The 12,524-nt window shown below is 36.5% G+C and overlaps 1 protein-coding gene across 1 annotated transcript in view; it reads left to right on the top strand.

Annotated features, from left to right (window-relative positions):
* Window positions 1-239: 239 nt before the first annotated feature.
* The window catches only part of LOC133335616 (uncharacterized), a 41,770-nt gene continuing 29,485 nt past the window's right edge, over window positions 240-12,524 (top strand). Inside the window, exon 1 of the mRNA XM_061543926.1 lies at window positions 240-885. Within this exon, the coding sequence (XP_061399910.1) occupies window positions 364-885 (522 nt within the window). The 5' untranslated portion in view covers window positions 240-363. The remainder of the gene's footprint in view (window positions 886-12,524) is intronic.

Genomic DNA, 12,524 nt, shown 5'->3' with positions numbered 1-12,524 from the left:
CCAACAACAACAACAACTAATACAATTATTGCAAATAATTCATACATCCGGTTGGTGATAACGGAAACGGATATAACTGTTCAAGTTCGAAGTTACACATTCACATCTGCATAGCCAGGCATACTTGACACGCCCACACACGTACGTTACATCACAAACGGTGTAACACGTAACAATTCATGCAGTGACCGGCACAATAACAATAACTACACCACCACTACAGCAACAACACAAACACACGTACTTCTCTAACAACCTGAGTATCAGCTCAACTTACAAGGAAACAGGACATAGTGTTGTACAGCGGAAACATCTCATAACAGCTGTGGGAACGGAAATGCATACAAAGTGCCACATTTAACAATGGAAATCGATGTAAATCTTCATAAGCCACCAAACGCTATAGAGCTCAAGACCATTTCGGCCGGCAGCTATAGTCACGGTGGCACCAGTAGCAACCATGGCAGTAGCAACAACAACAACAGCCACTCCTTTAACAACAATCATCGGCAGCTGCAGCAGCAGGAGCAGCATCGGCAGGCTGGACTGCTACGCAGTGTCTCACCAACAGCAACACCGCCACCACCGGGAACATCAGGTCCTGCTGTAACTCCTGGTTGTTGTGGTATTTTTTCAAGTCTATTATACTCCTCCGGCAACAATCGTGGCAAGACGGCTACATCCAGTGCTGACTTCAACACAATTCCATTCAATGCCACTGATAGTGTCTATGGTGGTGGTATAACAACCCAACAACCAAATCCGCTCTATGCGAATCTATTGAAAAAGGGCCAACAGCATCGTCGCACTCCACAAGAAATCTATTTTGAGAGTCGTGGCAAATCCTGTAAGAAGCTATTGAAATTCAATGGTAACTCCAATAAGGTAAGTGAAACAACACCAACACCAACAACAACACAATAATGGGAATTGGGAAGAAAACAAAATCTAGATATTCCCGACCACACAACGCAAACGTTTTGTATGCACAAAGCTTAGAATTCTATGAATAGATTCTCAGTTCAGGATAAAGAAGCTGTTTTTGTTTGATATTATTATACCGAGATGTACAATGGGATATTATCTTCCATTGTATTATGCCTAAGGATCCAAGGGAGTAGGTGCACTTAACAGAATAAGAGAAATAAATATGAATTGTATGATGGTGTATTGCCGATCGATGTGTTCAAGAATGGCGGTTCGTAGTCACATTGTGGTTTCGATACACTAGTTGGCAGCATGCTTAGTATTGAGAAGAATCGCAACTATAATATACAATATTTGTATTTTTTCATATAAAGCAAATACTTTATAATTAAATGGAGATCTTCGTATGCTTCGTAGTAAAAATTAGCAGAATGTGTAGGGAACAACAGCAAAAATATTTCGTATACTCAGTAGATTATTTTTCAAAAAATCTGTAAACGTACGTATTTATATTACCTAAGTTTACAGGTCTATAAATCATTTCTTTTTTAATGTTTTGGTATTTTTCCTACCTTCTTCCTTTGTACACTTCCGTTCTCTCCATCTACGTAAATAGAATATTCCTCTTAACTGAAGTGTAAGCATATTGTTATGAAATCTATAATCTCAACAATTTTAATGTACTCAGAATTACCCCTATTTATGTAGACTAAAAATACACCCGAAAAAATAAGCAATGAATGAATGAATAATTCAAAGTATAGCAATGGTTGTAGGAAATAATAAATATATTTTTTATAATTACTATCAAAGGAATATATCTAGCACAAAGGGAAAACATTGGCTACGATGTTCTTGCAAAACAAAAATCATTTCTGCTCGAACTGATATGTTGCGTAGTGGTCGATTGTATACTACCCTGAAGATGTTGTTATATTTTCTCAATCGGAACTCAATCGCCACTACTTATGATTATTGTTATTATTAGTCCACAGTAAAAAATTAAAACTATTTCATACTGTATTTGACATTGCCTCTTTTAATAGTACGTTTGCGTTGTACTGGATTTATTAAATCCAGTAGATCTATATTATCAATTCCATTGTATATATTATATGTCAAATCCTCATAGAGTAGGTTAACCATACAAAAGTTGTAATGTAAATGCAGTTTAATAGCTAAAGTCTATTAAGGGCATAGCTGACATTTCTATCGGTTACACTTCACCAATACAATACACTTTACTCAAGTAGAAAACAATAACAAATTCCCTGCTGACAATTAAAAGTTCACCATCCAATTTGTGCAACATCTGCAATTTTGTACAATGTAACCACTTTCGTCGAGCGTAACCACAACATCTGCCAGCCGTAAAAGTTTTCTTTGCTATCAATCCCCCACACAGGCAGACAGATGGACACACAAATGTTTGAGAATGTCTTACTTAACATCCTCATTATGTACTCGCACTTCTGTCATACCGCAGGCGGAGGGGCGGCCAACAATTTTATTTGAGTGGTGCATGACCATCTAAGCTGGCTGGCTGGTCAAATTGTACCACAGCATCTGCAGTGAGTCATCCAGTGAGGAAATGGAGGAAACTTTGGCAATCCAACCACCAGAAGTCAACCAAAAAAAAAAAGAGAATAACATCATCTATGCATCAGGATAATGCATTAGAACAGATTTTATTATAACGACAACAAACGAAGACAACGAGAGTGTATTATTGTTAGACAAACATCAGAGACGCTACTTAGGCAAACACACACACACACACAGGCACACAGACTGATATACTTATAACATGTATGCATATTGTTGTTGTTGTTGCTTTTATTCTTGTAACATTGTTTGTTGTAAAAAAGAAGAATGTAAAAACATGAATGTAGTCAAAAGGATGTTAAAGCAACGTCCCTCTTTATCCTTATTGTCCTACTTAACCACACGAACAATGCACAACTTGAATATGGAGTACAAGAATGTTTATTTTAATGATGACTTGGCACAAAAATTGTAGCCATCCACCCATCCATACCGTCCTCCCGCAATCCAGTGTAAACAAACGCACGCACACACACATCGTCATCATCGTTGGAATCATTCAAATTAAAAAGGAAATACTTAAACTATGTACTTATACAATTACATGCCTATATAAGCCCGTATGTGATGCGTATCTCTGTATATGTGTGTGTGTGAGAGTGTGTACTCTGATATATACTAAAGTAAATGAGTGCGTCTCTAAATATGGAAAGGAAAAAAGAAAGATTTATGAAAAGATTATAGAAAGATGTTAACATATGGCAAATCTAAGGATTTTCTAGATGTGTTTGGAAGGGATGCTCTGTAAGGGCGATCCATGTACGAGGAATATCTCGATATGCATAAAAACCGTTTACGATAATTGATTTAACTTTGATACAGGATTTGAACAGGAAGTACACCTTGATATATTTTCAATCCTAATTCCAATTCGTAGAAAAAGAAACTTTTAAGTGTTTTTTGCAAGCATACTGGACTTTTGGCGTGAAGTCGGTTTATTTGCTTTAATTAACTTTATAATATTTCCAAAAATGATGTCATATCTGAAATTATAATTTTTCTTTTATGTGGAATTTTTGTACAATGCTGTCTGCATCGACTTTTCATCACTTTACTCCACCAAGTAATAATTTCGATTAATAAGCCCCTATTTTAAATTAGCCTAACAACTAGATAATAGTTTCTTAGCAGCAAACGAAAACACATAGCTCCAAGGCGGAGCAAAATGGAGATTCTTCTAGCTAGGGTAACACCTAAAACAATGCTGCTCACTTTTGAATGCAAGAAAGGGAGAAATCCCTGAGTAAAGTGGGCAAAAGGTGTTAGTTAGTTGGTGGAAATGAAAATAGAACAAAAGAAATATACACACACACACACACACACACACACAATGAAAACTGACATTTATTTCTTTGGCAAGATGGGTGTCATGTTGCAACATGCCACTTAAAGTCGCAACTTGCATACCTTTGTTTGTCTTTATTATTGTTTTATTTTCCTCTTCTTTGCTGCGATGCAATGTCGACCAAGTGGCAAATCTCCGTTTAAGCGAAGCGGCAACCAAAAGCGTTTTTTTTTTGCTTTGCAATTTCAGCTGTTGCTGCCACCGACTCTGTTGCATTTGCTTGCTAAGCATTTATGTCTTGGTTCGTGGGGCGAAAGAGGAGTAATGTGAAGTGCCACAACTTAAAAAGGCGAATAATGGAATGCTGCTGAAATATAAATGCAAATATTTTTTAATATTCATTCAAAAGATATGTCTCGGCCCGTACCCCTCCCTGGCTCGCCCCTTGTGCAATACTTGTGACATTCATTCGTTTGCTTTGCTACTTATGCTGTGACATTTGTTCACAGTTGAAATTCCTTCCTGTCAACGTCTGTTTAACTTCCGTTTTGTGAGGGGAGCCCACACTCTGAAGAGTGAGAGTTGTGTGCACCAAGTTGTATTATCATTATTATTGTGTGTGCTTGAGTGTGAGTGGGCCATATCGAATCGCTGGCGTTGCTGTTGTTGGCAGCGTTGACATTGGTGTTGAGCCACTTGTATGAATCTGTGTACACTCACATGTCGGTGTTTCCTTTTTCCTCTTGTCAAAGGTTAAACATGAAGGACATAAAAATGTTCACAAGAATTTGTTCAACATTCTTCTTCTTTTTCATTTCTCCATTTGTGTGTATGTGTGTGTGTGTGCGTTTTTATAATTTTAATATTCACATAAACATATTGATATTTATCCCTGCCATTACCAGACCAAACCGGAAATAAGTGAGAGCAATGCCAGTCAGGGTGTTCTGATGGAAATTTATTTATGTGTGTTCGAGAATTTTTTGTGGCTGTGCAAAACCAATTGAGGTAAATTATATCAGGGAGGCAAATGAATTATATTGAGGAATTGTTAAAGAAAATATATTTTTTAAGTTACGCCTAGCACGCCATATCTATTTGACGGAACTATGATCCAAATGCAGAGTAATTTAAATTGTTTACTATGGGTTGTAATACGGTTTAGTATTGGCATTATCACACTTTAAGGTGAAAATATGAAATAATATAAGAACAGCTTACGTGTTCTTATAGTAGACCTTGCAGTAAATAGGTTAAATTTGTTAAGTCCATATAAATACGATACCTCAAAAGTTCAGATAAATAAAGGAGTAGATTTCCTTTTATTGGTTCTACTGTATATTTCAATTATTTTGGTAATTATAAATGTACCCGCTTTCATCCCCACCGATTGTCCTCCGTTTTTTGTTTTGTACATCTTCGAATAGAATAATGCCAGTAGAAGTAAATCAATTAATCAATGTTAAGGTTTATCAATAACAATAAATTCTATTTTTATACATTAAGATATAACTTAAGCAGATAATGGAAAAGCCAAATATAAATGTGAAAATAAATAACTCATTCCATAGGAACATGGACCATTTATCAACTTCTTTCTCTTCTTGGGGCCTAACTGTACGAGTATGTGCGAATGTATGTCCCATTCTTTTGGACAAAGTCATATTCCATTAAGATGCCATTATTTAACATCGTATCTGCCATGAGGCAATGAATGCTATTTTATTTCGTTGATATAACAACAAAAACAAAAAAAAACCATCAACACTATTGTTATTGTTTGCGGATCAAAAAATACTACATCTACCGGGAGGGGAGTAGGACTAAAATGAGCAATGAAAAAGATTACCTGCTGGTTGGAGCATTCATTGGCCTTCAATGTTTTCATCGTTAATACATGTGTCGATTTGAACTATTTCACTCTCTGCCCTGCTACAGACAATGGGGCATCACACTCCTCCTACCGGTCCTACATTTACTGCACAGTAAATTGGGCTAAACGGGCCGAGAGGACATAAATGGTTGAACAAAATTATGGAGGTAACTTCATTGGCAAAAGGCCAAACCATATTGGGCAAAGTCAGTAGAGTATGAAAACGAAAAGAACTTTAGGTGCCATGCCGCACCGAGAACCGTATACCTCAGTTCTGCTCCTAGCAATCAATTCGATTCTGTTCACTCGATTTAAATTCTCGTGCAATGTTAAAGGTAAGGATGTTCGACACCAACACCATCAATGTGTAACAGAATTTCAAAGGATGTGTGTTTGTGTAGTAGTGCCAGCATGTGTGTGTTAATAGTGTTGTTGCTATCATACACATACACCCATACATATATATTTGTATCGGTATCTTTTGCTAAGTTAAGTCATTTGTAATGGAAAAGCCACAAAAAAGGTTAAACCAAAAAGGCCTTGTTTTACACTCCAACACAACTATTACAGCACAGCACATCACACACAAAGACACACACTCTCTCTATCTCGTGGGACCGTTTACACACTCACACAATCACATGCGTGTATGAAATGCAATTACCTGTGTTTTCAGTTTCTTGAAATGGATGAATGAATGTTTGTTTAAATTTTTGGAGAATTTCGGTTTCAGGTGTTAGTGTAGGTCTGGTATTATTTTTTTTCGTATTGGTGTTGTTGTTGTTGCTGTTAACGTGTTTCTGTACCATCCGTTGTGACCTAAAGTTGTTGTTATTGCTTTACTGACTTTTATTGGCATTCTCTTTGAAGGGCTTAAATCTTATAGGACCTCTTCTTCCCTTTGGTTCCTTTCCGATGAAACTTTAGTTTTGTTTGTTCCTATATTAGTGTACATATATGTGGATGAGTGAGTGTGTGTGTGCGTGTGCATGTGCTTGGAAGAAGATAAATTACTTTTTGTTTACACATGTTTTTCAGGCATTTCATAATTGGAGCTATCCTTTGTTGTTAGATTTGGTTTCGAGATCTTTTAAATTAACTAATAATTGCTTCACATTTGAGATGAACTGAAATCACTGATGCGTACGAATTATCCTGATTCTGTGATTGCTTTTGAGATTTATTGCCATTGCCGGGTTTTCCATTTTTTTGATATTGAATGGAGATTATTTTAGAATTTATCGTCTTATGCCATTAAAAGGGTATTATATAAATTATTTTGTAGTTAATTTTTGTATAAAAAACAAATGAATTTATAGCACTATGGAGATTTGAATTATTTTGAATTTAATGCAAGTAGGTAGTTTAGAAATTAGGATCTATACTAAATTATAAAAAACGGTTATATTTTATTATTTAATTTAATTGCAGTTCGATATTAGCTCAACGATATAGCACCATATTATTATGAGCGATTTAATGTGCTTGTATAGGGTCTTGAAGAGCTATTTGCCCCAATGTGATCAATATTTTTTGTACAGAATTGAGGTATATCTCAGACATATGGAAATGATTTCAGTAGGAATTACCATTCACCATTTAAGAGAAGGTCACTGAACTCGAAAAAAACTGGTTGTTCATAGCTTTGTCATTTTTACATTCCTTTAAAAAACGAAACATTTTGTTATCACTGCAATTGATAGTCACCACATATGTACTCACATTCTATAAAATGCATTAAAACCCCCTCAAAATCATCTCTGAAAATAGATAACAGATAAGAATTCAAATTGAAATCCATTACCCACATTCGCAGTGGAAACTCCTGAAACAATGGGAGCAATAAACTGTTGAGACACAATCAATTCAAGCTGTTTTCCTCCACATTTGAATAGCATCCCTTTTCCTTTCAATTCACGTACATAGAAATCTATCTCCCATATCGTCCGTCTATTGTGTCCTGTCTTAAGCGATGTCATTCATTCATTCACCAATCCTCTATCTATTCCCAGGCAAAGCCATTCATGTGAGTCATTCAATGCAAAACAATATTCTGGGCCCAAAAAAGGAGGAAAAATCAAAGACCCAGACTTGGACAAGAAAAAAGTGAATGGAGAAAGCAAGTAAATGCATAAAAAAGGAAAACTGAATAACAAGACAAACCAAACTTATTTACGACCACATAGAGTAACAGAAACAAAACCACGTCTGAAGCAATGAATGGATGAGAAATGATGTAGAAGTCGACTGTACCACGGGAAAGGGGTTTACCACCCCCCAGTCTGCTTCGAAAACATAACATGTCTGTGTTGCTTAAAGAGCCGTCGACAGGTCTAAACGAAGAAAGTAAGAGGTCTTAATTTATAGTCTCCAGCCAAGGAACATAAATACAACTAAAAACAATTTAGCCTACGACCGGTACAAGTTTTGACAGTTTGTGGCAGATGAAGGCAGTCATTGATCTTCGTTAAAGTTAGGTAAAACAATTTGGTCCAACTCGGAAATATAAGAACTATTGTTTGTCTCTATTAAATATTTGTGAGACGTTTATGGAGTGGACGAGTGTAGTTATTCATCCTCGATGTGAATAAGCCGATATAAAACGCCATTAAAGATGTCTAATATTTTAACCAAATCGTATAACCTTCTCATTTTGTAGGAGATTTGTCAGGCAGTGTCGAGCATATTAAATGTGTCATTCCATTAGAAACACTTCAATTTTTCCCCAAACGCCCTATCATAATTTTGTAATCAAAGTGACTGTACTTTTGTATTGACTTCCTCGTCCGAAACTTTTAATAAAAACACTATTTTGACATAGGACATATATTCGGTTTCGCCGATTTGAAATATATTTTGAAAGTCAAAAGTGATGCATTTTTTGTTTGGTTCCTCTATAATGATTTCGTTCTTGATTTTCGATATCCTTATATTTTTGATATGGATAAATCATTTCGACTATAATTTTAGATACTCCAATCCTCGTAAATACAACCGCAGCCATCATGCCACATACATCACTATTGGCCCAGTACTTTGTTGCATAGTCTGACATTTTTGTTTTGGTCTTTCGCATGCAGAGAGGCAGACAGACAGTCGGGACAGTACGTTTTGTTGTTGTGGCGTCCTTGTTTCCTTTGTGTTGTTTTTTTTCTTTTCCTTGTTATTTCACAACAATGGAATTTTATTCCCTTAATTCCATTGTTTGTTGTCGCTATGTCGCCAATAGTTTCTGTGGAGACGACTGAAAAGTAAAGGACGAAATAGGAAGAAAAAAACCGAACCGCAAACTACAAGGAATTCCACAACAGACAAAGTGCATTTTCTACCAGGCATGAAGGCATGTAGCCGAATGGAGAAATGTGAATGGCTAAGGAGTAAGAGAGTGATTACAAAGCAGCAAGACGGACACTCATCTATCAATAGCCTGCTTGAGATGTCGAAGAAGAAAGTTTTGCTGTTTGTAACAAATAGAATTTGCAAAATGTGGAAGATTCATCTATTTTTAAATAGATGTCGCTGAAGTAAAGTAATTCTATAAGTCATACAACAAAAATCTCTCAAAATTCTGACAATCATTTGATTATTTATGTTTGTCTAACCAGATTAAAAATCTGAATTTAGATTTGAATTCATTTGAATATGAATGAGCATGTCATCTCGCTATGTATACAAGACTCGGTAATTATACAAATATTTTAATTTCAGCGACCTTATTTTCACATCGAAGTTGTTGTGAATGGGATAATACTGTTCCAAGAGAGTGATATTCATGGTATACATTGAACACACTAAATCTTGGATTGGATTTGTCAGACAACAATGTGTATCGTAGGATTCCCGTGGTAGGCAAAACGTTGCTCCACAATACTCTACTGTTATTTTGTCCCCTTATACACCAAATATATGCTTAATATAGTCTTTATTGGTGTTTATTTTCATTTACGACTTTCCCGAAGTATGAATAAAGTTCTAACGATATCTTCAAATTTTAAACATATTTTTTATTAATAATTATTGGCGGATACATTCTTCCATTCATTGGCTGCATTGAATGCCAATTCAATTCAATTCTTTTTTTTCATTTCTAAAGGTCACAAATTATATTCACACAATTGTAGTACATCAATTCTGAAGAAGAGGAAGAGAAACAAAAAAAAACAGAAAATTAACTTAATGAAAATCGGAAAAAGCAACGCAAAGCAAGAACAAAAATGAAAAGAAAACGCCAAAAGGAAAGTCATTTTGATTAGCATCAGCATTCATAGTCATGCGACCATGCAAGCCAAATTGAAAATTGAAAGAAAAATACAGAAAATGAAAAACTAATTTGACCCATATCGATGGCCATCACATCAATTCTTGGTTATATCCTTTCCCCTCGCTACCACTGCGTTCGCCATGCCAAGGGTTCTCCGGCATTCTAATTGAGGTAGTCGGTCGTAGCTTTATATCTGATGTTGTGATATGTCACCAGATCAAAGAGTGTTAAAGAGAAGACACACTCACACAGGGACCAAGATAACACCGAAGAGAGAGAAAGAAAGAAAAAATAGAATTATCTTTCAGTTTTCTTGACGTATTTGCAATAATGTGAGGCAATCTGAAAGCGAAGAAAAAAGACGGAATGGAATGTGAAGGAAAAATCAAAAGCCATTAACTCTACTCAAGATACGAACAGAGTTTTTACAAGAGATTGCCTCTGCGCCTCGTTCTGATGAACACAGTGACGATGCAGAGGATGGTGACGAGGCAAACGTACCCAAAAAAGAGGAAAAGGTGTTTGGCTATGAATATCATTGCTAAAAAGCTTATTCTTCATTGATGACTGTCTGATGAGGAAATGCGGAGGCGGGTCGGGTGAAGGTTTGTGCATTCACAACAGCGGAACACATGTGCAATTGCAGACCACAGCAGGTATTTGCCAAAAGGCCAAATAATCCTTAACGACTGGCGAATGTTGGTTGGCCTTTCTATTGGAACTTCACACCCGGTCTTCCTGTCTGCCTACTCGCTCATCGATTGGGTGACAACTAAGTTTGTGATGTGGTGCTGTGTAAACGTCCTTGTTGCTGGTGTACAGCAAGCAGATGGTGATGGTTGTGGTGGTGGTGATGCTGTTGCTGTTGCTGCTGACGATGATGATGCTGTTCATTGGAAAGTGCATTGAATGTGAAATGACTTTTACCAGCAAAAATGGCTGGCATCAGCCACACATCTGTATCCAGAGAATGAATTCATGTCCTGTCTGCCTGAATAACTCTGTTGGCATGTGGTGTTAAAGAATGATATTGGTTAGCACCGTTCCCATAGCTCCCTGGCGATTTTGAAAAGCTTGGCAAGTCCTGGTGGTTTTGGCATGGATAGGCGTCCGGCTAATGCTTTTTGGCTGTTGATTCTTGCACATACTCACACACACACACACGATACTGTATACATGTGGAGTTATTTTTAAAAATCCCTGTTGAGTATGTGTGCGTGTGTAAGAGAATGAGCCTGAGCTTGAAGTAAATAAATTCTCTACGGCCACACTCAGCAAAATACTTAAATGTCCTTACATTAGTCCTTTTACAGGGAAGTAGGGGTTTTTTTGTTGATCTCCTTGTTGGGTTGGGTGTTTCTGTTTAAAACCAAAATGACACACTTAAACGGTCGAATGAATAGCTCAACTGTCGGGATGAATGGCTTCAGTTGGAAGTGTGTTTATCTCCAATGTCGATGATGGTGATGGTGGTGGTAGTAGTATACCTTACATTCGACGTTGTTGTGTGGCATTGTTTTGTGGCCCTGGCCACAAGTGTTTAATATTCGGACAGGGAATCACACAGCAGCGACATCAAGAAAATCTCATTCATCGCTGGTCTGTGACGTCCACTCGTTCGTTCGTTCGTTCGTCCGTTTGCTTGTTTGTTTTTGTGTCTGCGGCATTATTCATTTTATCGCACACTCTCTTTATCTGTGATTATTTCTCTGTGTGCGTGTGAGTTTTTGTGTCAATTTTTCTTTGTGTCATAGTCGCCACTAAATGTTGAACTCTCATTATAAGAAAATCTCAGTTTATTTGCTTTTATTTGGCACATTTTATTTGTCGGGCAAAATGAAATACGTGATGTCCGGTTTATGAGGCAGGGCAATGACAGGAAAAGAGAACATCATTTTCCAACCCAACCCAAAACAAAACAAAACAAATGGTAAACTCTGAGTTACGATTTAAACTTGAATGACAGATGTACAGGTTGACTGTTGAAATATTTTGGTGGACACTAATGTATATATATGTATATAGCACAGTGGTGAAATTTGGTTATTGATATATATAAATATATAAATACGCTTTTTTTCAATTTTGATCAATTAAATTTGACAGTCGTATAATATGACTTATTAATACACCAGATTGAAGGTGGGGATATTAATTTTGACGAAGCAAAAATGCCCGTCATTATAAAAAAATTTATGGTCTCATAGAAATTAGTTCATGTTTGAAAATACAAACAGATGACTTTTGTTCAAGAGCTCTTTAAAAAAATGTGTGCTTTGACCATTAGAATAAATTACGAATTTCTACTACCACTGATGCTCCCTCGACTGCTGTAATGTTTTTCCACTTCACAATTCATGGCTGTTTTCATTGCCCTCCCATATGGCCAATAGAAATTTCAAGATTTCAACAAATCACCAACAGCCTGATTATGCTTGTTATTGTCGCCCAGTTACCCTGGGAAGTTAGAGAGCTTAGTTGCAAAGTTGAGACGACAATGAAAATTGGTGCTACAGTTCCCAAATGTATTTTTAATGTCTCAGTTAGCGCTGTGACTGTATGTTGTTCTGTCA

The sequence above is a fragment of the Musca vetustissima genome, unplaced genomic scaffold (genome assembly GCF_032173495.1).
Source record: "Musca vetustissima isolate MV318-11 ecotype Yass unplaced genomic scaffold, APGP_CSIRO_Mvet_v1 utg8222, whole genome shotgun sequence".
Lineage (NCBI taxonomy): Eukaryota > Metazoa > Arthropoda > Insecta > Diptera > Muscidae > Musca > Musca vetustissima.
Note: the sequence above shows the minus strand (reverse complement) of the source record. Positions and strands in the feature narration are given on the sequence as shown.